Source organism: Aptenodytes patagonicus, chromosome 18, assembly GCF_965638725.1.
Source record: "Aptenodytes patagonicus chromosome 18, bAptPat1.pri.cur, whole genome shotgun sequence".
NCBI lineage: Eukaryota > Metazoa > Chordata > Aves > Sphenisciformes > Spheniscidae > Aptenodytes > Aptenodytes patagonicus.
In genome coordinates this window covers 8,500,185-8,527,296 of record NC_134966.1, presented here as the reverse complement: position 1 = coordinate 8,527,296, position 27,112 = coordinate 8,500,185, and the positions used below count along the sequence as shown (strand labels likewise).

General features: G+C 50.5%; 2 protein-coding genes across 4 annotated transcripts; both read right to left on the bottom strand.

Moving 5' to 3' along the window:
* Positions 1–218: 218 nt before the first annotated feature.
* On the bottom strand, positions 219–7,936 carry GTF3C5 (general transcription factor IIIC subunit 5). Of its 2 annotated transcripts, none has more exons than XM_076355748.1 (11): positions 7,787–7,936; positions 7,075–7,297; positions 6,635–6,833; positions 5,382–5,577; positions 4,896–5,000; positions 4,264–4,378; positions 3,486–3,566; positions 2,821–2,918; positions 2,051–2,133; positions 1,608–1,750; positions 219–911 (listed from the first exon to the last, which is right to left on the bottom strand). In XM_076355748.1, the coding sequence occupies exons 1-11, from the start codon at positions 7,934–7,936 to the stop codon at positions 754–756; spliced, it is 1,551 nt and encodes a 516-aa protein (XP_076211863.1). In that variant the 3' UTR covers positions 219–753. The 2 variants fall into 2 exon arrangements, with proteins under 2 accessions (XP_076211863.1, XP_076211864.1); XM_076355749.1 differs by having other exon boundaries at positions 7,866–7,894.
* A 662-nt stretch (positions 7,937–8,598) lies between these two features.
* Positions 8,599–23,723, bottom strand: CEL (carboxyl ester lipase). 2 transcript variants are annotated; one of them, XM_076355740.1, is made up of 13 exons: positions 23,632–23,723; positions 17,515–17,710; positions 14,827–16,309; positions 14,161–14,311; positions 13,600–13,722; positions 13,055–13,252; positions 12,824–12,954; positions 12,273–12,380; positions 11,930–12,047; positions 10,834–11,020; positions 10,074–10,277; positions 9,374–9,571; positions 8,599–8,857 (listed from the first exon to the last, which is right to left on the bottom strand). In XM_076355740.1, the coding sequence occupies exons 3-13, from the start codon at positions 14,890–14,892 to the stop codon at positions 8,647–8,649; spliced, it is 1,695 nt and encodes a 564-aa protein (XP_076211855.1). In that variant the 5' UTR covers positions 14,893–16,309; positions 17,515–17,710; positions 23,632–23,723; the 3' UTR covers positions 8,599–8,646. The 2 variants fall into 2 exon arrangements, with proteins under 2 accessions (XP_076211855.1, XP_076211856.1); XM_076355741.1 differs by lacking the exons at positions 17,515–17,710; positions 23,632–23,723 and adding an exon at positions 17,441–17,509.
* Positions 23,724–27,112: the final 3,389 nt, after the last annotated feature.

Below are 27,112 nucleotides of genomic sequence, written 5' to 3'. Positions count from 1 at the left end.
TCCTTAATTTCTGTGACTGGGTGGTAACAAGGCAGCCAGCAATGGCAGGCTAATGAGTGGCCAGCCTCTGTGGACCTGAAGCTCTGCCCCATTGCCTGCTTCCTTCCGTCCTTGCTAACCACTGGGGAAGTCAAAACGGAATTGAGAAGTGCATCAGCTAGGGAGGACAACATACACGACATCGCGCAGAGGGGAGTTATTCACTGCCAGAAAGTGTGTTATTCCTGCTGGCTTTATTTCCACAAGATCACCAGCGAGGCTCGATGCTGAAGGCACGGCACAGTATTTTCATTCCCCTTAGACAAGCAGAAGGGCAGCACCTGCCTTCGGGACTCCAGTAGCACTAGAGTGCTCCCCCAGCACCTCCCCAGGCACCTCTTCTGTTTTCCACATGGCCACCAACCTGGCCAAGGTGCACTTCCCACACATGGAGAGGTTTGGGAGTGCAGCTTCTCCTCTTTTCTGGCTTATTACCAGCTGGTTTGGATTCTGGGCTCTTTCCTGGGAGTTTGTTGAGCTTGCTTGAGGGCTTATTAGCCCGCAATTACGAAAATGTAGGCACTGGCTCCCAAACATCCAGAACGACGCCCGTCAGCAGGCAGAGCAGGCAGAGCAGTCAGTGCAGACAGGTCATCGGCATCTTAGTGCAAGTTCTGCCTTCCCACATCCTGGGCATGGTGGCCGAACCCTCAGCACTCGAGGAACAAGAGCAGAGACGATTCTGTCCAACGGCAGCCAGACTGCTCGCCGAGTTCAAACGTAGTCCAGAATTTCTGTCTCCATTTCATTTTCACTCCCATCAGAAGGCTTGAAGTCCTCTTCCTCCTCCTCTTCGTCATCCTCATCCTCTCCAGACTCATATGCCAGCTGCTCTTTGCCATCTTCGCTGCTTGTTGTACTTGAGAAAAGAGCTTAATTGGGAAGAAAGACAGACAGACACCGTGATGCCTCCCTCAGTGAACCCTGGGGGCATTTGCAGTAGAGTTCATACAACCAGTGAGAGGAAGGCAGAAGCCAGAGGGGCACAGCTAACATTGCACATAACAGAATTTGATCAAGCCCAAAGCAATCTGTTTTCATACTCCAGGAACGCTAGCAGAACAGCAGCAGATCTGCAGTGCTGTGCCTCCTCTCCTAGCGGATTCTGACCGAATTCACTGGGATACTCCTTTGGCCCAGCATCATGCAAAAATAATTCCCTCACTCCTTGTTCAATTAATAACATCAATAAAATGCAAAGTACCAGCAACAGATACATCAGTAAGAATAAGATCTTGATTATCACTGGGCAAAGACATTTAAAACCTGAAGGCCATGATACTGGGAAGACGAAACAGAAAACCTTTACTCCCAGCCATTCCTAATCCCAACCGACGTTCATCCTGCAGGACGACAGCCTCAGCTCACACACTGTAATGTGCTAGAACACAAAGAACACCAGATGTAACACAAAGGAGGAGGCAAATACAGGAAGGCTACTGCCCCAGTGCTGACTGCAACATCCTTATTCAGCCCACAACGTCTCGACACCATCAGGAAGGTAGTAATGCACTGCAGTAGTAGGCAGCAAGGTAGTAATATACTTTGATGTTCATGAGCATCCTTACCAGGTCTTGTGGATCTGATTATCTGCTTTATCATCAGAGACATGGTATCTCGCAGATCATCACTAGTCTTTGGAAGGCACCACCCATCCCGCTCTGTGCATTCTGTCTCTGTGCCATCATTCCGACGGATGATTTTCTGTAGGCTAAACAGCAGCAAAAGGGAAGGAAACGTTAGCCTTCTACATTCAGATGTAGGCTTCAAATGAGACAGACTATGGCTTACTTCTATTTTACTTCATTGAGTTGGACTAGCATATTTGGTTATTCACGTAATTGTCATTTGGGAAAGGAAGTTCATGTGTGAAAAGTCTGTTCTATTTTTATTCAGAAGCTAAACACCTCTTAAGTTTCTGGTCAAGGAGAGAGAGGGGAACGGACTGGATATAAACGATAGGCTTTGAAATCTAGCGCTAACAGAAGACTCAGCTGCCAGCGTGTAATACCTTTCCACATTCAAGTCACAGAGCTGGTAGAACATCTGCCGATAAGGGGGTAAGGCTCCTTCTCGGAAAATGTAGATAGATTCCTAAGAGGAGGAAAGAAGGAAAGGATTAACGTGCATTTTATGGTGTAACAGGACAACTCTGGCATAACTGAAAAGCACTTCCAATGGGCTGATTCAAGAACAAGGCACTTCCAATGCAAATCAGTTCCCAGGCATAGGTCTGCATATGGCAAAAGATAAAGCTGAATGAGGAACGCAGCGAAATTTCACTGCAGCCACAGTCACAACAGCACAGTTGTGCAGAGACCACACTTCATCTCTTCAAACTGCAGGTCTGTCTGCAGCCTGTTACTGCATAACAGTGGATCATAGGCTTCATTCCAGCAAAAAGGGAAGAATAAAAGACCCCTGTTTAAGTATTTATTTTGTCCTGCTGGATTTTGCAGGACGACCTGATAAACACATGGTGATTTTTTGCACTTCACTGCCCATAAAGTTCCAATTTTATCAACTGAAACAAAACGCTCATCACATCTAAGGCTAGGGCTGAGAGTACCAATCCCATCTTGCAGCATGTAAGAAATACATTCAGTGGACAGCAGGTGAAGTTCTGTAGTGACATGTACAACTAGCAGCTTCCCAGGTAAGCCTGAGAACATCAGCTCGCTCACAACTGTGAGTGGGAAAACACCCTTTTGGAGGGAAACGGGAAATACCCCTTTTTCACTAAGCTATTTCAAGATTGTGGTAAAAGAGAGTAATGCTCACCTTCAGTTTATACCTGCTGGAGGCAGGCTTTTTTGCACCCGATGCACCAGACGTACCAAGCCCCTGTTTCAGATCATGTACACTGACTGTATGACTTACTGAAAGACAAAAAAAAGAGAGTCCTAATTAGGGACATCTTTCACTCTGTGACATTGTACTGTCACTTCTCTATGTTGATCCAACTCTGCTGGTCAGCAAAAACCAGCCCAAGCCAGCAGCTGAGCTTGTGTTGCTCATTCTTCAGAGACGTTACTGGACAGTCACAGGAAAGGTGGCGAGTTTGGCGGCTTTTTCCACAGCGCATTTGTTCATAATTTTAACCTTTTCTACTATCCCTCGACAAAGAAAAAAGAACAACTCTCCCCTTACTCTGCACCATCACTGAACAGAAGCGAATGCTGAATTCCCCCAGTGGTGCTTGCAGAACTCCCTCCTGTCTGCTAATAGATACTGTGGCTCAGCCAGACGTGCATCCGGGTCTCTCACACCACTTCCCAGCAGGAGACTCTTCTACTGGCTTTAACAGCAGCACCGTATTACAACCAGAAATAAAGCTCCAATTTTGGCTCAGCTGGAACGCGGGAAGACCCTTCACTACCTGTGACTGGGATGGGGTAAACAAAGAAACAGAAGAGCCAGACAGCCCTTCTGCTGGCACAGCATACCTGGCTTCTTGACAGTGATGGGCAGACTGTAGTTATACGTGCTGCGTTTTGCTTTCACGGGCATATCGTTAGGGGCGTAACCTAGAGGTGAAAAAAGAAAACCAATAATGAACGGAGAGCAAGCACCCTGCAGGATATCCCTAGCTCAGTAACAGAGGCGCTGGACGGGTGCGTGAAGGGCAGGGTGGTCTTCGGGATATGCTGACTTTAGCGAGGTGGGGAGAGGAGAGCTATCAGACCAACAAAACCCTTTAACCTGGAAAGAGGGGGAGATGCGATCTGACGGTAATGCCTGGATGCCAGCTCTGCCATGGACTTACTAGATGACGTCAGAAAGTCCTTTCCCTCAACTTGCCCTCTGCAAAATCAGAGCATGGGAACCCTACGTCCCAGGGTCTGAGACCTAGCGTCCTGCACAAGATGTTGAGGTCGTTGAGGAAAAGCTACTATGTAAGCAACAGAATCTACTGCTCAGTGCCTCCCCTGAGCGGGAGGGAAGATGGTCTGCTACTTGAGCTTTGAACACAGGGAGGAGGAAAGTCAGCCAGCTGTCCATTGGGTTTGGAATATGCCGAATGAGGAAAGACATGTTGCATACTATGAAATAAAGTATTAAAGGAGTTAACAGAAGAACTACTGTAAGCAATGAACTCAGAAGGTGTCATCTTCATCAGAGCAGAAATATGGCAAAAGAGTTTGAAAAACAAGTAAAAAGAAAAGTAGTACCAGGATTAACCAGAAAGCAGAGAGAGCGTCTCTGTGGTTTGGGCCCTTTTACCGTATTTCATTCCACAGCGAATTCGGAAGTCCAGTACTTGATAAATCTTTGCTTCCGGGTGTTTTCTGGGGTCATACCCAAACCTAACCCATAAGCTTCTCCAAGGACCTGTTAACTGTATAAACACACGTGGGGGAAGATGGGTTACAAAAAAACAGTAGTGTTGCAGAGCTGCTTAGAAAATTCTCGTATTTCCCCTCGTTGCCCAAAAATTATTTCTTTTACCAGCTTCTTCCTCACTTGCCACACCAGTATTTATATACTGAAACTTGGGCAATCAACGCATCAAAGCCCAAATATTTGCATGCTTTTACAAACTAACTTGCAAGGTCACAATGAAGTGTTTGTTTGGAAAAATTCTGCTATCGTTGCCAGACGGACAGTCAATTTGAGTGTCTGACTGAACTGCAAAGCCGATTAGAACCAATGGAGCGAACAGATACTGAATCCTCCATGGTTTTAACTTAAAAGCAAGGCTTTCCTTCCCTCTTTCTCTTTACATAACGTTAAGCTCAGGTACTTAGTGGTGGGACCTCAGAAAGCGTAAAGAACCAGGGAACACCCAGGTGATGCTCCCTTGCTCTGCCTCCTAGCAGCCTCGGACAGGCACGGGGGCAGATATACAGACTTACCATGTAATAGGCCAAATACGGCAAGAGAAGTTTCAGCTTGTCCGGGTGGACGCTGATATTGGCTTTTACTGCATTCCGAGACCAGACAGGACGGACCTCAAAGAGCTAAAATAATACAGAATAATACAGAAAACATAAAACAACCATGGAAACAGCGGGAAGTGGGTTACCAACGGCAGTTCAGCTTTCCAAGTGGACGTTCTTCTGTATCGGAGCCTTTGGCCCTTAGTATGAGCTATCAGAATGGTAATGTAAGAACTACTGGCACAAAAAGGAACTTAACGTGAGTTGGCTGCAAAGACAGATTCAAATCTTGACTTGCATAACTGAACTGAAGGCAGCAGTGCCAGTGGCGTCTACTGATACTTGCTGTATCAGTTACAATCACCAAGAATTTCTGGGGAACTCAGAGAAAATGGCTGCATGCAGTTTTTTCCTACGCAGCATGCCACACTATAGTGCTCAAGTCAGGAGTAAGGCACGTACCTTTCTCAGCTCTTCCTCCACCTTTTTGTCCACAGGATTGGTGCACACTTTCTTCCAGGTCTGTACAGCAGCATCCAGGGGTTTAGTTGGGATTTCTTCATCATCAAAGTTCACAAAGATAGCGTTGTGCGGGCGACGGGCCCTGCTGAGGCCAATCAGGTTCTCACCAGACACCTGGGGATTGTTGTATCCCTCCCTAAGAAAGAGGGAAAGGATCGGGTTTGGTTTCTGCCCGTGGCACACACGGACTCGGAGCTGTCACGGGAACATGCGAAAATGGAAGTTTGCGCTCCAGATTCCGGGAGAGAAGGGACTCAGCCGTGTGAGCAATGGGTTGGTTTACCTTTGGGCCCACCTCCCTAGGGATTTTGGAATCACATACCGTGACACCATTGAGGAAAGACATTTTGAATGGAAAAAACCCTGCAAAGCTACATCCAGTTGCACAGTGACCGAGGTCCCCTGTACTGTCTGGCAGAAAACCCTCAGGCAGTTGGCTGCTGATTTGTATGAAATGTATTTGCAGCAGAAAAGGCTTCACCACCTGCATTTGCTCTACCGCAATTACTGCAGCTCAGTAGGGTACAGGGACAGGGCAAGATGGAAATGCAGTTAAGATAATTTTTTGTTTTTTAAGCGCCGATGAAGGACTACGGTGAGAAAACGAAAGATGTTTCTCATGGGAGATCTCGCAGATTGTTCTTCTGGCAAAACCAGCCGGGGGCCAGGAGGGAACAGGTCCGGCGAGTGCGATCACAGGAACATATGGCATCGACTCCGGCACACTCCCCCCTCGGCTCCAGCCCACTGGAAGCAGGCAGAAAGCCAGGCTCACTGCATCCCACACTGCGCGTAGCGTGCTGGGGGAGGCAGTCACCTTCACCGGACCACCAGGTCCCCTCACCTGGCAAGTCCTCAAGCGGACTTTTGCCGAGGTTTCTGCTGTCCAGGCAGTTTTTCAAGCGTGCCTGCCTCTGTTGTGCCAAATCAAGAGGGATAAAACAGAACAAGGCAGCAGCTTAAACAGGTGAAATACATGAACGATGTACTTAGTGCTGCTCTGATGCTTCAAGAGCAGAGATCCAACACTAACATTGAAGTCACAGTGGACTGGAGGCATCTTCAAGTGATGAAAAAGGAAATCCTGAGGACTCGTCAGTTAGAAATACATATCAAACCAGCAAAATGTTTCACTGCCTGTCCATTCCAGAACCAACACAGCTATTTACTACATCATGAGAAAAGGCACTAACCGGTGTTGTATATCTGGCCGATAAAAATAGTCAACAGGAGTGTCCAGACGTGAGAAAATTGGTGGTGGGATGTAGAGAGGTAATTCTCTGTTGAAAAACTCTTCCTTCTCTGGTTTGAGCATTAGGACTTTGTCATACATGGAGGTTTGTTTGCCATCGGGACCAGAGTGCATTGCCAGGTACTGGAAATCAGACATTCCTGTGAGAAACAAAAGTTACAACATTGTGAAGTTCGCTGTGAATATAACAACATTTCTTACAACACTCAACATTCAGGAGCAGGAGTCTGATAAGTTTATGCAAAGGTTTATACAGCAAGGAGGCTATAACAACAGGAGACTCGATTGTCCTTCCAGTCCTAAGTTCTTAGAGGGAAACGCTTCCCTCTCCCATCAGACATACTCGTCTTTAAGCCACGGGGACACAAATCCAAGGATTACCTTGAAATTTATAAACGGTGGTGACAGTCCCAAGAACTTCCATTTCGAACTGGACCTCCGGCTGGACTTGTTCTTCGGTGTCCAACTGCTTCTTCTTCTTGGTCCTCCTCTTCACCTTGAGCAGCATGGTGGAGGTGGGGAAGCGATTGGCGCACACGGGATGGCAGTAAGGGTCCTTGGGGCGGAAATACAGCTCCAGCCTTTTGGCAGGGTCCGCATAGATCTGTGCCAGCAAGGGCAGGCACAGTCTCCGTTAGCATCGCCCCCGCACAGCCCGTCTCCCCTCGGCTCTGTTCGGCGCCAGCCCCCCCCCCCCCCCCCGCTCCACACCCTCTCGCCAGGGGGTTCCCCCCCCCCCCCCGTTTCCCCTCACACCGCCTCAGGGACGCGACTCCCTGCGCCACCGACACCCGCAGCACATCAGGGGGACGCGGAGCCGCTCCCATCCGGCCCGACGCCTCCCGCCTCCTCTCTCGTGGACAGCAGCGGCCCAGGCGAGCGGCATCACCCCGAAACCACGCGTGGAGCCTGCGTGGGGACCTGCTGGGCCCCAGCGGCCCGGACAGGGGCGTCCCCCAGCGCGGGGCTCCCTGGCCCCGGATCCCCTCCTGCCTCCAGCCCTCTCCCCAGCGCCGGGGCTGGGCTCCCCGCCCCACACCCCCTCTGCCCGGATAACCTCCACCCTCCCCGGCTCCCCCGGAGCCCCCCTCACCCGCGACACCCCCTGCTCTCCTCCCAGCGTCCGCAGCATGGCCCCGACGTCCCGCACCAGCCCCGGGTACTCCACGCACACCATCCGCGGCGTGCGGGGCAGCTCCAGCACGGCCGAGCCCCGCTCCCCCCGCCGCCTCCCCGCCGCCATGGCTACCCCGCCCCGGTCCCTCCCGGCAGCCGCCCCCGCGCCGGGCCCGCGGGCCGCGGCACAAAGGTTCCGCCGCAGGACGGTTCCTACGGCGGCGGCGCGGGGCCTGGCCGGGCCCGGCGTGGGGGCGGAGGTGGAGGCCGGCGGGCGGCCGTGCCCCCCTTCCAGCCCGGGCTCGGAGCTGGAGCTCCCCGGCCCGGCCTGGCCTCTGCCAAGCAGGGCCTTGTGCCCGTAAACCAGTGTGGAATAACCTCCCCCTGGGGTTTATTTTCCCCTCTTCGAGTTTCTGAGCTGATTTCTGTGCGCATACGGCAACAGTTCACCAACTGGTTTGCGCGCATAAATTACAACCGCAGTTATCTAAAAGCTGCTTCTTATTAGCCTGGATGTTGACGGTAACGCGGGGATGTCCAGAGGACCGGTCAGGATTGGGCCTGTCCCGCCGGGGGTCACGCAGGCAACGAGGAAGAACAAACCCTGAGCCAAACGGCTGGCAGAGCAGGCCGAGCCGCGGCTCTCGGGTGTCGGCAGCTTCCCCGGGACATTGCTGTGCTACGGGTCAGGGGAGCCCAGGGACTGGATGTCGCTTCCTACCTGACCTTAACGCTGGGGAGAAAATCCTGTCACAGCAAAGACAGAAAGAAGCCGGAATCACTCAGTTACAAGCAAGCCTTTAATGAATTGGTTCTATCGTTAAAAGGTGTTTTTTCTTAGTTCCACAGCAGTTCCTCGGTCAGGGAGATGTTGGAAACCTGCGGCAGACTCTGATAGACCGAGTTCCAGAAGTTCACGTACCGGCTTTTCAGATTCTGCTTCACGGAGTCCTGGTTTATCTTGTTGTTGATTTCCAGGTAGTAACTGGCCTTATTGGTATAGGGCGGCCAGGTAACGGGCACCTTGGAATTCCCTTTGTTGGGATCGCTGGGGAAAAAGGAGACATAGCAGTTCAGTTTTATCAGGGCAGCCTGTGGATGCAGCAAGGTTTGCGGCGTTTGGCAGGGACCCCGTCTGCTTAAGTGAGGCTTTAAGTGAGTGCAAAGAGAGAGTTTGACATTGGGACAAGCAATAGCAATTCTGCCTGCTGGGAGCGACTTGCCGACCTGCACAGTCTCCTCCCTTGGTCCCTGCTAGCATCGTCTCGGGCTGCAGACAGGGACTTAACTCCTGTCTGAACGCCAGGATTCCGAAAAAAACCTCATCATTAAGTTTAAGCAGAGTTCACAAGTTCTAAAAATGCTTCTGCTGTCCCCAGGTGTTCTCTGGATGAGGAGGACCCAGAGCAAACTCCCGCCCCTGGGAGACATAGAGGCAGGCTCACAACTGAAGTACAGACAGAGGACAGCCCGCTTTTGGGAACTGCTCCTGAGAAGTTTATAGGCAAAAGCAGCAGGTTGAAGTGCTGCAGCAAGCCCCAAATGTGGAACCGGAATCACTCACCCTGTCCTGGCAAAATTGGTCCAGTAAGCAATCATGGCGCTTGAGACAGTCCTGTGCTTGGGCAGGTAGCCCAGGGGGGTGGCAAAGGGTTTCCCAAACACGTACTGCAGGTCATCAGCGTGGTCTGCCCCTACCCAGCTTGGGTAGATGGGCATTCGGGATGGCTGGGAGAACAAGTAGCTGTATGTCTTGCCACTCCTGGGGAAATAAAATAGACCTGCTAAGCAGCTGCAAGTGGAGAGCAGAGAAAGGGGTGCAGATTCATAACCACGCTCCAAATACCAGCAGAGCCAGAGATTCAGCCTTGGAAGATGCTCACGTGCATCTAAGAGGTGCTCTCAGGAGAAAACATCCTCCTATCTGGTAATTTTTATCTCCCATTTCCGATTCTCACCCTAACCCTCATATCATCCAACTGCCATGTCTCGTGGCATCAAACATTGCCAGGATGAAGTCTGAAGTTTTTAAGAAGCAAAAACTTGTTTTAATGGGAATTTAAAACAAGTTTCTAGCATGACTCCCTTGCAGCACTAGAGAAACAGTGTTTGTACGAGCCACGTGTAAGTGTGTACTCAGTACCAAAAAGCCTGCCTCCTTCAAGTTCTGCCCTCTTAACGTGCTCCTCAGCCCCCTGTGCTGGAAACGCAGCGTTTCGGCCCCCAGGCAGGCTTTGGGCTCCTGCCAAGGCTGAGCTGCTCACCGGGCATTCCGCAGGTGCAAATTCAGTGCCCACTGTGTGGGAACCAGGAAGATGTAGTCAGTAACCAGGTCCACCACTGTCTTCTTCATGACCTCCTGGTCCGGGCTGTTGCCCCACACTTGCGTGTAGAGATTGTATGTCACGTTGGCTCCACGCTCGCCCCTGTCCACGGTAAGTCCTTTGACCAAATTATAGACCTCGTCCCTGAAAAGACAAGTAGTATCAGCTGATTACAGACCGGCACCCTCAAGTGGGGCAGGGCTCATGGAAATGGATCCCAGCTCCCGTTGACGTTCACATCCAACCCTGTGGTTAGCAACGGTTTGGTGGAGTAAAAGCCAGTGATTTCATTCCAGGTCGTAGATGGCAGGCATGTGCTTCCCAGCTTTCTCAGCAGAACAGCTTGGGGCCAAATTGGCCACAAGCTCCTTTTGTCCACAAAGAGGAGTCTTACAGAGCGGGCACCCAGCATGTCTGGCATGTACCTGCTCTGGACAGAGAGCATCAGGGCTGCCAAGCCTATCGCTGGTGCTGAGTTCAGGAGCACCTTAAAGGTGTATGGGGAGGCTTCCCCACTAGCTGGTTCTTGCTCTTGAAGGCTCTGGACTTGGCAACATACGCCCTAGGCACCCTGGCTTGGGGTGACATCCTGTTTTGAAGGTAGCGCCCTGTCCACTCAGGTCTAAGTCCTTGGAGTTTGGGGGCTACATTAAAGATAAGGTTCCTCCCGTTAAGGGTTTTAAGAGCATCCTTCACTTACGCAGTGATTTTCACAAGTGGGCGGTTGATAGCAGGTAAATCAATGCCAGCAAAGATGTGTCCATCCATGTTATTGACCCCAGCAATGTAGTCAATGTCAGCAGCGTTGGCAAAGAGTTTCTCTGGCATGTCTGGGAGGAAGTCTCCATCGACGACAGGAGCGAGGGCGAGTGTGTGAACCACAGCAACTGCAGCAGGAGACAAAACCAGAGTCTGTTAGGAGCTGAGAAAAGACAGAAGTGTGGCCTGGCATATCCCATGACTTAAGGAACAGTAGAAGGAATAGGCTGAGGTGAATGAGAGCTTGGGCGGTGACATGAGCATGGGCAGGCTGTCACCCAGAAGCAAGGTGACCACAGGATCACGTTCAGTAAACCTCATGCCTGTAGGTGGAGGAGAAGAGCAAGAGATCTGCCAGCCAAGTACCAGCAGGTAACATCAAAAATTCCTCCCCCCCACCTGGTCCCTTCCCAAAAAGGCCAGCCAAAGGTAGGGAAGAGCAGACTCCTCCCCATCCCATCTGGCTGCGCTCATTCATTGCCAGGACAGCCGGCTCCGGCCAGTGCAGCTGCACAGCGGTGGCTTGGCCACTGTCTGTCCTGAGCAAGGCTAAATACTGGGGCTATTTACTAGGAGCATGAGGAGAGCAAAGGGAGGAGAGTCTTCTTGGGAAACAAATCCCCACAGGCAGCAAAAGCAGAAGCGTTCCCTACCTGGTGTGAGAGTCCTACGCTCCACCCAGCGACTCAAATTAAAATAGCAGGGTTGTGGTCAATTATTTTTTTGTTTGTAAGGTGTGTTCTGGAATTGCTCTGGCTGCTTTCACAGAACAGAAAGCCCAAACAGCTGTTTCGGGGCCAAGGCATGGCCCTTGGATAGTTCCTCTGCCACCGCTGCCCATTGCACGATGAACAGCGTTCATTTAGCGCAATGTGCACCTGCCTGCGGAAGGGCAACTACGAGATCTGTCATTATTGTCCCCTTTCTGAAGGACACAAACACAGCTTCAACACTCCTGGCAATCGCCCCAGCGTCCCGTCAAAGGCGTGGTGAGCCCTGTGTGGGTGGGGGACCACAGCACGGTCCAGGGGACTTACAGGGCAGGTTGATCAGCTGCAGGTGGTAGGCCAGCGTCACAGCTTTGGGGTCGGAGATGCGCAGGCAGTTGGCCAAGGCAGTGGTGTTGTCTGTGGGGCAGCCCACTTTTTGTCCAAGCTGCGGGAGGAGAGAGAGAGAAACCGAGCATTACCTTCCGAAGCCAGGCTTCATTACCGGCTTCATAGAGGCAGAGGAGTGGTTGGTTTTAATCTCAAAGCAGCTTGTTTCCAAAGCTCTGTGTTTGGCAGCATGGCTCCTGCCAAATCCCTTGCTCGTTATGCTCTTCTCTAGGGAATCCCTTTTTTGGTTTTTCCATTCCCTCGGGCAAGACTTGCACGTTACCTTTTTAGCCCAGGCGAGCGGGTTCTGCTGGATGGCCCAGCTGCAGAGACCGACGCCGCTCTGGCTGATGGCTCTCTTGAACAGGCCCTTGTTCTTTGGGGTCAACGTCTGCGGTGCAAAATAGAAACAAGGGGGGTTCAGGTACAAAATCCTGAAGAGACCATCGCCTGCCAGACCTGGCTGATCCCCTCACAGCTTGTGCAGCAGGCCCGGGGAAGCTGCCAGCTCTCGTGCTATTTAACAGTCTCAGCAGTTAAAGTTAAAAGGTGATATCGTGAGAAGAGGAGCAGAGTAGGGGGACACGGCGAGTAAATGCTATTTCACCAGAGGTCCTGAAAGCGAGGACATGTGCCTGCAGCAGTGGGGCTGATTAAACTGAAGAAGGAGGAGTGGCTACAAAGCAAAGAGGCTGAGCGTTGCTGTCCCCGGGCAGAAGAGGATGTTAATCAGGTGGCACGTGTGGAGGAAAGTGGCAGAGTACCAAGGGGACCATCTCTCCCGTTTACAGAGAAGAGAAGAGGCTCTGGTGGGGTCCGACAAGGAAAACACACCTGCAGGGAGACACTGGCACCACCGGCTGATTCCCCAAAGATGGTGATGTTTTCTGGGTCACCCCCAAAGGCCTTGATATTCCTCTTCACCCAGGCAATAGCCATGTGCTGGTCCTTCAGCCCATAGTTCCCTGAGCAACAGAGAGCACCCACCATTGAGGAAGGGCACAGCAAAGCTGATAAGCTGGGGACCCGTGACAGGGTCCCCTGAAGAGGGAGCAGCTACGGTACCTGGCAAGTTTGCATCTCCGGTGCTCAGGAAGCCCAGGGGCCCCAGGCGGTAGTTGACGGTCACCACGATCACGTTGCCCCGCACGGCGATCTCCTCGCCGTCGTAGAGATAGTTATTGAGGAAGTTGGCTCCCTGGCTCCCTCCTACAAGGAAGGCGCCGCCGTAGATCCAGATCATCACTGGCAAGTTGGTAGAGACTGGCAGATGAGGAAGAAAAGCAGTGTGAGCCACAACATAGCTAGAAGGCGCTGCCCATCCATCCCCATACCCACTCGCTGAGCATCGCTCCACCTGGGCGTGAACAGACATGATGCTTTGCAATAGCCTATGGCCAAGAAAGTCCACGCTCTGTAGAAGAGGCTGGAACTCCCAACAGGCTGCAGCTGAGGGACACTGGTTAACATGGCTCCCACCTTTCCTTCTGAAAATCAGTGCTCCTGCAGTTGCCCACTATGGGAACATAGCTGCTGAGAGATGCTCCGGAGCAATTTGTCCACAAAAGGCAACCGAGAATCTCCTCCCCAGGTCTCTGCCAAGCACATACCCTGTCTCTTCCCTTGAGGGATCCAGATGTTCAGATAGAGACAGTCCTCGCTCCCACGGACATCAGTTTGTGTAAGCGTCATCTGCATGCAGCGATTTTTGAATTCTTTTGCCTGCAATGTTCCTGAGAGGAGAGAGGGAAGACAGCAGGTCCTAGTTAGAGGCATCAACTCCACCCTTTGGTTGCAAGCTGTCTGCCCATCCATCCTCTCCTCTGTGAGTCCGGTGCAGAGGGAGAAAACCCTCCCCAGCCACTGTGACCAGTCTGAGGGAGTGACAAAGTGGGACCCTTTCCTGTGTGAACTAGCTCTGGACAGCCGAGGCATGGGGAGGGGAGATACAGGTGCCATGCTTCGGTTTCGTTACTTCATGTGGTTACTTGAGTTGCTTGGGAACGCTTAGACACAGACTCTCATACTCACCATGAGGCTAAGAGCTTTTTCTTGGTGCTGCTTAGTAGATGAAAGCAGGCAACAACATCTTTGGCTTGTCAAGAATGGACTAAAGAGAGAGAAGTGAAAATAAAACCCCAAACCAAAGGCATTCAAAAGCTCGATCTTACCATCCCAGCCAGGATGAGGTTGGGGGTCTTCCAGAGTCTTTGGAGGGGCAGCAAAGGGGATCCCTCTGAAGATGTCGATGTAGTCCCCAAAGAGTCCCAGTCTTTTATTCTCGCCTTCCACAAAACCGCCCTCGGTGTGCACCACACCCAGCTACATGTGGTACCATTGAGAAGAGAAAATCCATTGCACAGTCCTTCATGCCTCTGGCTTCCCACGTTGCCAGCACCCACACCTTGCCCTGCCCGGTCTCCCAGATGGACCCACTCACAGCCCGCCTTCCCCAGCCGTCCCTTTGGACCTTTGTGGAAAGCCCACAGGTAGCTGCCGCTGGAGATGTGCCCGTGCAGATGTCCTGCAGGCTGCCCTCTGGAGCAGACAGGCAGCAGCAATTCCCCTGCACTCCCAAAGACAAAACGGCAGAAGGTGAGGACCTTCAGCCTTAAGATGTAAACCAGGCCAGACCTGACACAGAACTGTGCAGGAACTTTTGGAAGAATGTTGGCGAGAGCTTTTGCCATGTTTAGGGCAGGAAAACATCCTGCTTTGGCTCTCAGTCTGCAGGCCCTCTTTCAGGGGCTCCAGACCAGACGTCGCAGGAGTTTGCTCATTCAGACAGGAACAGGCAAAATGTCTTGCAAAGCCATAAGAAGTGCTTTTTTACTTACGGTTGCAGCCCGTGCTACCCCGAGGTAGGAGCACAAGGCAAAGCACAGGATCTCCCAGTGAGCCATGGTGAGTGCACACCTGAGGGGCCATTCCCCAAATGGAGGCGTACATATATATAGCTGCGTGTCAATGCCGTGACCCAGTCTTGGCTCTAAGGTAAACCAGGGGAGGCTCTACACATTTGTCCTTCAGTAGGCCAAGGCCAAACCATGGCTGAGGTAGACGGGTGTCACTGTGTGAGAGCCCTGCAGATGTTGCTTTTGTGGTCCGGAGGCCAAACCTAAGGAAGTATCTCCGTCTAACAAAACTCCAGAGAACGTGAAAAATGCTGAAGCCTTGAGAAGCCTCACACAAGCGCAGGAGGCTGAAATCACATTAAACCATGCGTTAGAGCATATGATCGGCAACTAACGAGAAACCTTGCACTCGTAACACACTGGGGAATGCACAACACCCGGAAAATGCCAGCAGATCCTTAATTTCTGTGACTGGGTGGTAACAAGGCAGCCAGCAATGGCAGGCTAATGAGTGGCCAGCCTCTGTGGACCTGAAGCTCTGCCCCATTGCCTGCTTCCTTCCGTCCTTGCTAACCACTGGGGAAGTCAAAACGGAATTGAGAAGTGCATCAGCTAGGGAGGACAACATACACGACATCGCGCAGAGGGGAGTTATTCACTGCCAGAAAGTGTGTTATTCCTGCTGGCTTTATTTCCACAAGATCACCAGCGAGGCTCGATGCTGAAGGCACGGCACAGTATTTTCATTCCCCTTAGACAAGCAGAAGGGCAGCACCTGCCTTCGGGACTCCAGTAGCACTAGAGTGCTCCCCCAGCACCTCCCCAGGCACCTCTTCTGTTTTCCACATGGCCACCAACCTGGCCAAGGTGCACTTCCCACACATGGAGAGGTTTGGGAGTGCAGCTTCTCCTCTTTTCTGGCTTATTACCAGCTGGTTTGGATTCTGGGCTCTTTCCTGGGAGTTTGTTGAGCTTGCTTGAGGGCTTATTAGCCCGCAATTACGAAAATGTAGGCACTGGCTCCCAAACATCCAGAACGACGCCCGTCAGCAGGCAGAGCAGGCAGAGCAGTCAGTGCAGACAGGTCATCGGCATCTTAGTGCAAGTTCTGCCTTCCCACATCCTGGGCATGGTGGCCGAACCCTCAGCACTCGAGGAACAAGAGCAGAGACGATTCTGTCCAACGGCAGCCAGACTGCTCGCCGAGTTCAAACGTAGTCCAGAATTTCTGTCTCCATTTCATTTTCACTCCCATCAGAAGGCTTGAAGTCCTCTTCCTCCTCCTCTTCGTCATCCTCATCCTCTCCAGACTCATATGCCAGCTGCTCTTTGCCATCTTCGCTGCTTGTTTAACCAAAGAAAGCCGTTCTGCTGGCACAGCATACCTGGCTTCTTGACAGTGATGGGCAGACTGTAGTTATACGTGCTGCGTTTTGCTTTCACGGGCATATCATTAGGGGGTAACCTAGAGGTGAAAAAAGAAAACCAATAATGAACGGAGAGCAAGCACCCTGCAGGATATCCCTAGCTCAGTAACAGAGGAACTGGATGGGTGCGTGAAGGGCAGGGTGGTCTTCGGGATATGCTGACTTTAGCGAGGTGGGGAGAGGAGAGCTATCAGACCAACAAAACCCTTTAACCTGGAAAGAGGGGGAGATGCGATCTGACGGTAATGCCTGGATGCCAGCTCTGCCATGGACTTACTAGATGACGTCAGAAAGTCCTTTCCCTCAACTTGCCCTCTGCAAAATCAGAGCATGGGAACCCTACGTCCCAGGGTCTGAGACCTAGCGTCCTGCACAAGATGTGGAGAACAAGGAACACCCAGGTGATGCTCCCTTGCTCTGCCTCCTAGCAGCCTCGGACAGGCACGGGGGCAGATATACAGACTTATCATGTAATAGGCCAAATACGGCAAGAGAAGTTTCAGCTTGTCCGGGTGGACACTGATATTGGCTTTTACTGCATTCCGAGACTAGACAGGACGGACCTCAAAGAGCTAAAATAATACAGAAACAACCATGGAACTGAACACAGCGGTCTCAGTGGTGTCTACTGAGACTTGTTATATCAGTTGGACTTCGGATTTGGCCGTTGTTATCCTCAGAAAAACAGACAATGTCTGTCCAGCAGCCAGTCTACTCTCCAAAAGGGCTGGAGAGCTCTGCAGAAGGCAAAGTGCAAAGTTCATTTTCAGAACACGGGCAACTCTGAGGAAGACAATTTCAGAGCCCTGGGTGGCATTTCAGATATGTGCTGCTCACTCCCTTTCCTGACGTGACATTGTCATGCCTTGACAAATTTTTATCCCATCCATCATTTCAAGGGGAGCTGCAGCTGTTCAGGACACCAAATATTCCTGTACCCCTGGCAGAATATGCCAGTACAGCCCTTCTCATTTGATAGATTAGAGAACAGAAAAAGCAAATGCTTGTTTTGCTAAGGGCACAAAGGACAGCTGATATCGAACTGGAGTGGAACCCAAAAGCCTGGATTTGGGTTCCTGGCCTAATTACACAGGCCCATATCTCACTCATTAACAAGGTTAAATAGGAAAGACAATCACAAAAGCTTCAGAGAAGCCAGCAGTACTTACAACGACAACAATTTTTGGCGAGGTCTGCATGCCACAGTATAGTGCTCAGCCCAGCTCAGGAGTAAGGCATGTACCTTTCTCAGCTCTTCCTCCACCTTTTTGTCCACAGGATTGGTGCACACTTTCTTCCAGGTCTGTACAGCAGCATCCAGGGGTTTAGTTGGGATTTCTTCATCATCAAAGTTCACAAAGATAGCGTTGTGCGGGCGACGGGCCCTGCTGAGGCCAATCAGGTTCTCACCAGACACCTGGGGATTGTTGTATCCCTCCCTAAGAAAGAGGGAAAGGATCGGGTTTGGTTTCTGCCCGTGGCACACACGGACTCGGAGCTGTCACGGGAACATGCGAAAATGGAAGTTTGCGCTCCAGATTCCGGGAGAGAAGGGACTCAGCCGTGTGAGCAATGGGTTGGTTTACCTTTGGGCCTTTGGGCCCACCTCCCTAGGGATTTTGGAATCACATACCGTGACACCATTGAGGAAAGACATTTTGAATGGAAAAAACCCTGCAAAGCTACATCCAGTTGCACAGTGACCGAGGTCCCCTGTACTGTCTGGCAGAAAACCCTCAGGCAGTTGGCTGCTGATTTGTATGAAATGTATTTGCAGCAGAAAAGGCTTCACCTTCTGCATTTGCTCTACCGCAATTACTGCAGCTCAGTAGGGTACAGGGACAGGGCAAGATGGAAATGCAGTTAAGATAATTTTTTGTTTTTTAAGCGCCGATGAAGGACTACGGTGAGAAAACGAAAGATGTTTCTCGTGGGAGATCTCGCAGATTGTTCTTCTGGCAAAACCAGCCGGGGGCCAGGAGGGAACAGGTCCGGCGAGTGCGGTCACAGGAACATATGGCATCGACTCCGGCACACTCCCCCCTCGGCTCCAGCCCACTGGAAGCAGGCAGAAAGCCAGGCTCACTGCATCCCACACTGCGCGTAGCGTGCTGGGGGAGGCAGTCACCTTCACCGGACCACCAGGTCCCCTCACCTGGCAAGTCCTCAAGCGGACTTTTGCCGAGGTTTCTGCTGTCCAGGCAGTTTTTCAAGCGTGCCTGCCTCTGTTGTGCCAAATCAAGAATGACAAAACAGAACAAGGCAGCAGCTTAAACAGGTGAAGGCCTCCATCCCATCTCCGCCCCACGCAACCACCCTCCCTCCGTCCCTGAGCTCCCCCTTTCCGTGGGTACCTTGCGCACAGCAGCCGGGGCGTGCGGGACAGCTCCAGCACAGCTGAGCCCCACTCCCCCCACCGCCATGGAGTCCTTGAGTCAGGGTTGGTGGCATGTGTGCGTGTTTGTGTGTTAGCGTTACAGCCGCTGCTGTTCCTCCTGCTCGTCCCAGCAGGGTGGGCAACGGGTGTGTTCATTCCGTGAGAGCTCCAGGATGGGGCAGAAGCAGAACCACCAGCCCCAAGTACACGCTAGTCATGAGCCAGCCTCCCTCCCCAAAGTGATGAGCCTGGCTTAGAAATTGTGATTAAAAAAAAAAAAATTATATATTCGCCGTTTTCAGCCTGTAGGGTGCAGTAGTACCCCATTTTCAGCATGAAAACGGTAATTCCCTTGGCTCTGGCACTCTAGCTCTAAGATCACACCTGATTATTGTTAGACTTGAGAGGAAACCCCCAAACGTGTGAGAGCAGGTGGCAGCACTGCACAGGGAAATGCTTTAAAAGGAGACCACCATGGTGTTATTCCCCCATGGTTTAGGCGGTATTAACTCCCTGGGTGAGCTTGAGAGGAGGTCCTCTGGCTTGTGCTGCGGTTGCTTCTCCATTTGTCTTTCCTAGGGAAGAGCGGTAGGCACTGTAAGTACGTACAGCAAAACCCTGCTCCCTCTGAGGGCCTTTGGAGACAGGGCAAGGAGGTTTTGTGAGCTGTAAGTTGTTGGCGAGGTGAATAGATAAATATTCACAGAGACTGTACAAACCCACAGCAAGGTAAGTCAGTCCTGCTTAGCCGTACTTTAGTGTCAAAACATTGATCTCTGTGCTGGTTAGTGAGGTAAATCAGGAAGAGTGTAAAAGCAGTAAGAGACCAAAATATGAGCTGCAGTTTATCCATCCACAATATGCGTACACACAGTTCCCGAGCTCCTCTTTTTGTGCTTATTTTTTGTGTCGCATTTAATCTAGCGGAAGGCTGTATCTCTGTCTCACAGATATCAGAGGACCCACTGGGCTGAGAGATTCTGCAAACTCAACATGAGCTCTCCATAAATTGCAGACATTCTTATTTCCATCAGGTTTTCATGGTATTCTTGGAAGACTGGGCTCTGACTGGAGTGTCTGTGCTGAATGCCATTAGGGGAAATACTACCTCTCCTAGCTAAGGTCTGGCTGGAGTTTCTTCTTTACTTTCTATTCTATAGACTGTATACCATGAGCTGTTAACCTGATGCTGTGCTCCACCTCAGGAGTTACAGCAGGAAAGAAAATGTTTATGGAAAAGGGCTATAATATATAAATATGATACAGTGGCCAAAACTGTCAGAAGTTAAAACATTATTTCTAACTGCCCTCTGCCATGCCTTAGATACTAAATGACACAGAATCTTTTTCAGGAACTGTGATGTTCAAAATGCCTGATAATGGGCTTCCAAACTATTGAAAATCTTGGTTATGGAGAGGAGAAACTTCTTCTGGAACTAGATTGCTTGGTGGAACTTTGTTCCAGTGTAAACCAGAATGGACTATTCAGCTCTTGGCTACACCCGTAAAAATCCCTATCAGCCCCGTGCAATGCCCAGATAGCGGAGGGCAGAATATGCTTCACTTCCTTCCACATTGTGTTCTCTTTTATTGCTAGCAATGTTTCATGGTGTAAAGACTCCAAATTACAGCCTTATTTTTCACATTATTATTGCCCCTCCTCCAAAAACAAGTCTTTGCCAGGACTTTCAGTCCTTGGATTGTGCGACTTCACCAGCTTTTATCTCCCTCCTTTGAGCCGCAGTTTTTCCCCGCTCATCTTTGTAATCTGACATTGTGATTTGTTCACTTGCGTGCTTGTTTTTCTCCTCAAAGAAGATTTGCTGAATCATTGGGGAGGAGGCAAGAGCTCTAGAGGCAGCTGGTGGCCTGTGATAAAACCACGGCCACATCCAGTCTTCAGGGTTTGCAGATGACAGCCCTTCAGCTGAAGGCCTGAGTCACATTCCCTTCCGAGCTAAGATTGCTGGGGACTTTGGGATTGAGGAAGTGGGGCCAAGGAGGTGGTGCCCCAAAAATGTAAATTATTGATCCTGACAACCACAAGGTTTGTGTTGTATCTCCTGCAAAATTTATAATGATGCTGTGAGAGAACTTGCAGACTAGGGGCTAAATCCTGCCAACTGTTGTATATTGTGCCCACTTTTCTTAGTGCATAGTTAAGAAAATAGGGATTTGGCTTGAAATAGGTCATGGTATGTAGTGGCTGCTTCCAGACATGCAGTAGCAAGGTGTAGTGTGAGTAAAGATGTGCCAGGGCTCCAAGGCATTCATGTGCCTGTTTATTTGGAGAGGATACACCAAATTCCACTGGTACAACTTATGCAGCTGTTTTCATCACAACAGGTCTGAATTTTTCCCACTGCCTAATGATCGAAATAAGAGCTGGGAGCTAAAATGCCTTGGTTGACTTCTTGGGTCTTTCACTCACTCTCTGTATGACCTTGAGTTACTTTCTCTCTCCCTGGCTCTTGGTTTCCTTGCAGTAAAACAGGGATAAGATGTTTCCATCTTTGTGGAGCATTTTGAAATCTTTAGGCAGAATGTGCTATTTAAATGCAAAGTATCAATGATATTTGAGTCTTCCCACACCACTGTTGTGACGCTATGCAGCAGGCACACAGACATGGCTCTCTGACTTTCTAGCTAATCGTTTCCTTAAATTCCAGTTAAGATGGCAAACCTAAGCTGTTCCATGTGCACTCACTCTGAAACCAAAGACCTTCTCATGCTCTGTCAGCTCTGCCCTTAATGTAAGGCACTAGAAAATTAGTTTTGTGCATATTTTTATAAGTATCTTCCAGAAATCAGAAATAAAATCTCACCAATAGTATATGATACTTTTCCTAAGAAGAGTTTTAACTTGGGATGTTCTGCTTAAAAGTTATACTTCAAGGAGGTAAGATAGAAAGTTGGTTAAGCAACAAGACTGGAAGTCCAGGTGACCCGAGTTCCATTTCTAGTTATCCTACTCAAATTTTGGCAAATATTTTAAAGAGAAAAATGCATATCAGGTTGGCAGATCACAATGCAGAGACTTTGCTTTGATGCTTTATGCATTTTCTGTGGGATTTTTCACAATGCTGGGTGCTGTTCCAGTGTAAGATTACTGTGCATGTGCAGCAATTCTACCTTGCTCTTATCTGTAGATCTCGGAGCATGTCCATGTTATCCTGACTTTGCAGGTGGGAACCATGAGATGGAGGGAGGGATAGTGACTGGCTCAGATCAGCTGATGACGGCAAAGCCGGGAATACAGTCCTTCCTCTTTGAGCCTCATATTTAGCATTCTCCACCATGCTACGATATCAGAAAATGCAGCTGCAGTTCTTGGACTCCCTTTTCCAGGTGCTGTCACACCTGGGTGTCCACTGAGCCTGATTGATTTACAGTCAAGCTACTACAGGCTGGATATAAATAAGGAGCTGGGGCAGAGAAGTCTGACTGACACACTGGTTCACCATGTTCACACTCTCAGGATGGGGCCCTTTCAAGAACAGGAATGCTCCATCATCTCTGACTTCCCCTTCCCCAACTGAGACAAGAGATAACTTCTAATTTTTAAAGAGAAGAAACCAGCAGGCTTGACCACTGCCAAAAATCCCACCGAAGCTCCTAATATAGAAGGGTCTGGGATGTAAGATAAAGTCCCATTGCTTTAAAATTATTCAAAAGGAAGGCAGAATCAATGGGGTAGGGTTTTTTAACTCCTCATTCTTCATGACAAAGCCTTGAACCTCAGAATTGTGTTGGCCAGTGCTGAATGTGGCTGTTGTACTTAGAACTTGCTTAGGAGCCCTTGATGCATGGAGGAATTAAATGGCTTGGAGGTTGCTTGTGGCCTGGAGAAGAGTAGATTATGGGTTGGAGCAGAAACAGGTGTGAGAAATTTGGCCTGAGAGTGGTGCAGAAACCACAGGGGTGTGACTCATCTCATGTAACTTTAGATGCCTACAGATACGAGGCTCCCTTTCTCTTCAGTGGGAGAAGTAGGTGTGTTGAAGGCATGACTTCTGTCCTGTCTTAGATATGTGTTTCAGGAGGAGGTAAATCGCTCCCTAGATATGTTGCTTACCAGAAAGGGAGCCTTTGAGTGACTAGTTCACATTGGAGGTATCCTGGCCTACATCGCTGCTGCAGAAGGTTTCCTGCCTCGTATCCCATGGAGGGCTTGGGACAGCACTTGCATCCAGGCAGCCAAGTGTGAACACATCCTCCCAGCGCAGTGTCAGGGCTTGCACTGGGGCCAGCTCTCAGTAAAATCCTCCGATATAGGCAGGACCCAAGTCACCAGCTTGAACCCAGCCAAAGACCCAAAGGTGGGCCGGGTGCAGAACGACAGCTGTCTGTATGGTCTAGTACTAAATGAAGTATGTTGAAGCTGCTGATCTGATGCCGGTCCTATCCTGCACGGCACAGCCTCAGCAGGGAAACCAAGCAGAGGATGTGCCATGCGGGAATCTTACTACCTTCCCTCTGTCATGGCTGAGGTATACAGACGGGGAGCTTGCACAGGCTGTGCTTGTCCAAGGGAGCTCATCCAACTGTAGGAGAGTCTTTCTGCTGTGATCTTTAGCTGTATTGATTTGGTTATTGCTGCCCTAGGAGTAAGTGTGGAGGGGTATTTGCTGGCCTATCCCAGCTCAGATGGGAACAGTCAGGTTTTTCCTCTTCTATTCACGTAGGGGTTGGGTTTTTTAACTGTTTTTCAGACACAGTAAAGGGAAAACAAAGCAATTATCTGTACACCAAAACTTAGTGACTAGTGTTATTTTGAAATGCTGGATTCCCCTCCCAAACCTAGGGAAGGCAGCATGGGGGAGAGCTGCTGCTCTGGGCACTGAACAGGAGCAGCTTGCTCAGTAAGCATCCGAATTGCGTGCTGTAAATCTGACTCCCTGCTGGGCAGTGTTCCTAAGAAAACCTACCCGGTGCATTCCCTCAGGCCCAAATACACATTTGCAACTCTCATGCTGTGCTTACCAGGGTTATTTGCATGGATGGGGGCTCCCCGTTGATGCCTGGGTGGCAGAAGCGAAGGGCTGACAGGCCTTTCCTGCCAATCTGTCTGTTGTTCAGATGAAGTGGTTGGAAAGTGCTCACTCTCCAGTTCCCTCTTTGGCTCAGGCACTCCGATAAGGCATGGGCTGTCCTATCTTGCCCTGGGAGCTGTTCCTCCTCCCTAACAGGCCCACTTCACCGGCTGACAGTTAGCAGCCGGCAGTGCTTGATAAACTTATCAGACCAAAGCTGAGCCCGGTGCATGCTCAGCTCCTCCCCAGCCTCAGATTTCCCCATTCCTGGGGACTCTTTGCTCTCTGCCCGCCTCGCCATCTGGTATGGTGAACACAGATCACCCTTGGGCAAGCAGGTCAAAATCGGCCGAAGGACCAGATTGAAAAATGCTTGTATTGAAGCAGCGCCTTTAAAATGAGGGCGTCAAGTGGGAGGTTCGTAGCATCCATATCCAGCTCTGTCTCCCTCCTTGGAATGTTATTCACCAGTGGAAATGCTCATGTCTGGTTTACCCTCTCTGTGTTTCTGCTCGCCCTGTTTCTCCACTCGTTTGGTTTAGCGGTTTTGACGTGGGGGTCTCGCTGTGCACACTTGGAGGATTTCTTTCTAAGCCAGTTACAGAATTAGGTTGCTTTGCTGAATTAAGTTTCTATCACTCGTTGTTAGTATCGCAGTAGCACTTTAGGCGTTCCAGCTGAGATCAAGGCTTCATTGTGCGAGGTGCTGTATGTAGAAGATAAGGAGGGGCAGTGCCACTCCTGACTATCTTACCGTTGAAATAAACAAGTGAAATGAAGGGGAGAGGGGGAATTATTATCCTCCCCTCGCAGATGGAGTGAAGCTTTCTGTGAGCTTCATAGTGTGCTGAACAACTTCAGAAATCCAGCGCTCGGGTCTTGCCCGAGGTCGTGCAGGAAACGTGGCAGATCTCAAGTCTCAGTTCAGGGTTGCAACCTTAAGATCAGTGTGTGTCCATGGTGGCTGTTAGTTGAAAGATGGTGGGTCAGGAACTCTGCAGGGATCTGTGTTTTCTTAGGTCTCATCCAGCACAGAGGCAATCGACTGATTTAACTATCCTTGAATAATTTTGGTGTGGCTGTTCTGGGTTGTCTCCTCTGTGTGGACGTGCTATTCCAGGGGAAAAGTGGAAAAACATCTCTGCTTTGTGAGCAGGATAAGTGATAAAAAATTGTTTGTGGTGTACATTTTTTATTCTGTAGCAGCTTTGCAGGTCAAGCTCCCTCTCTGTCCCCGGGTTAGGCCCTTAATGGCAGGCAGGAACGTTTGCCCTACGCCAGGAAACATGCGTATGCAGCTATTTCTGGGAGACTGTCTAATGCCTTCAGGTTTCCCCTTGTGTGCCGTGCTGATGGGCCAGAACTAACCTGCTGGTGTGTGCCCATCACCTACCACTGCACAGTCCTGGGGGAACGACCTGCTATGAGGACTCTGCTCTTATTTTTTTTTTCTTCACTGAAAACACTTTCTTGTGAGGTCTAGGGCAGGAAGCAACTGGACTCAGTAAGTAATTTTTTTTTTTCCAATACAACCTGTACCCAGCTAGAGCCTAATTCTTCCCTGTCCTTCCCCTCAGTTCCTTTTAGGCCTTCCCTAACCGTTGCCAACACAACGTGAAAACTCCAGGGTTTTGCTTTCTCTAGGATTCCACTCTGTGGAGGTTAATACAACCTGAAGATAAGCTCCAGCATAATGCCGTGCTAGCTGGGAAAACACCTCGCTTCCCGCAGGTGTCCCGTGGCTCTGTCTTCATTAGGAAGAGAAAGATGCATCCTGTGTCCAAACTTAAATCCACCCTCGATCATAGTATTTCTGGGCTGCTGCTCTCAGCACCTGAAGGCTGTCTGGAAGACACAGAGGCACCTCTCTCCTTCTGACAGATGCCTGCGGTTATTGTTTTGCATGTCCCTCATTTGCTAAACAAAACAGCCCAAAGACCAGGATTTTCTTTCCCTGGCAATAAAGGGAAGAAGGTGTGAAGAGGAGTGGAGAACTACAGGATACAGGGTGGGCTCTGAAAGAGGCAAAAACAATCAGCTCTTTCTTCAGCCACAAAGATTAATTGAGATTTTGCTTTTTATCTGTCTCCTTGATTGACCAACCAGAATGGTTTGGGTTTTCTGATGCAAGGGGAGATGGTGGGAAAGGGGTTGTTTTCAGAGCGGTCGGAACTGGGGAGGATTTGCATGTTTGGAGAGCAAGGTCAGGTGTGTTTGGAGTTGGTGACAGCCACGGCCTGATCCTGACAGGTGCTTAGCATCCTTGGGTACCCATTGTGTGGTTCAGTAGCTCCAAGGATCAGGGAAGCCCTTTGCCCGCTCCATGCAGCAGGCCTGCCCATGGCTGGTGCCATGTTGGGAGTGGAAGGCTCTCCCCCAGCCTGGTGCGGCAAGGTTCGGGCAATGCCAGATCGGCTTCCTTCCTCGCTCCTTCACCTGCATTTCCAGAGCTTCAGGAGGTGCAGAGGAAAACCCAGGGAACCATGCAGAATGCTGCTGTCACCCCCTGAGGCTCCGGTGCCTCCATCTTCCCCCTCAGGAGACGGCTCTCCCTGATCAAGGATTGCAGCGAACAAAGGGCTGTGGGGCTCTGCCTAGTTTTCCTCTGGGCTGCTGACATCCATATACCTAAAGGAAGGACGGGGCTCAGGGAGAAAGGAGGCAGGTGGTGTTACCTGGTTGTCTGAAAGTGGCACCTTGTTACTCCAGGGGAAGAAACTGTAGTGCCTTCATGGAAAACTCTGCAAGTTAATTCCCTCTCCTCTTCCTCCCTTCTCAGGTCACCTTCTGACTCTGGCTGTGCCGTCTCACTGGCGCCTTTGCCAGCTGGCCTCCATCCACAGCCTGTGTTTCTGGAGATATGCTCCCAGTGCCTGTGGGAGTGGGTCAGCCTGGCCCCCCCAGGCTGCTTTGGCCATAGACATGTTTTCCTGAGCGCGGCTCTGCAGCAGCACGCTGCCTAAAGCCACCCCAGTGTGTTTCTCTACTCGCTGCCCATCCATCTAAAGCAGTCCTTGCATCTCCTGGGGATGTGCTCACCAGGCTCCTCACAAACATAAGGGTAAGGCTGACACTGTCTCCTCCGGTGTAACTGCTCTTCAGTAGTCTCTGGGCTATAACCACAATAACGGTGAAAGCAGCTGCCTGCCCTAGAGTCCTGGGGAAATAAAAGACTGGACTGGGGTGATCTGTGCTTTGTTAGAAGGGAAAAGCAGGCTGGAGAAGCACAGAAGACCCCAGCTGCCCGTTGAAGGATATGCCTCCTCTGTACCATGGAAATCAAAGATAGGAATGGAAATCTAATGGATACAGTAGCCCTTGTTCAGCAGGCTCAGAAGAACCAGCTGTCTGATTTGTTTTTATGAGTGGTTTTACAGGCAGTCTTGCCACGGTGCCGATCAGTGTGTGCCAGCACTTCCCTCCGGAATGGC

Excerpts from the sequence above, each read along its gene's own strand:
- CEL (XM_076355740.1), bottom strand. The coding sequence starts at position 14,892 with ATGGCTCACTGGGAGATCCTGTGCTTTGCCTTGTGCTCCTACCTCGGG. Across the intron at positions 13,723-14,160 it reads ACCTCATCCTGGCTGGGATG|GAACATTGCAGGCAAAAGAA; the intron begins GTAAGATCGAGC and ends CTCTCCTCTCAG. Across the intron at positions 9,572-10,073 it reads TTGCACCTGCGGAATGCCCG|GAGTGGCAAGACATACAGCT; the intron begins GTGAGCAGCTCA and ends TTATTTCCCCAG.
- GTF3C5 (XM_076355748.1), bottom strand. The coding sequence starts at position 7,936 with ATGGCGGCGGGGAGGCGGCGGGGGGAGCGGGGCTCGGCCGTGCTGGAG. Across the intron at positions 5,578-6,634 it reads CGGCCAGATATACAACACCG|GGAGGGATACAACAATCCCC; the intron begins GTTAGTGCCTTT and ends CCTCTTTCTTAG. Across the intron at positions 912-1,607 it reads AATCAGATCCACAAGACCTG|CTCTTTTCTCAAGTACAACA; the intron begins GTAAGGATGCTC and ends TTCCCAATTAAG.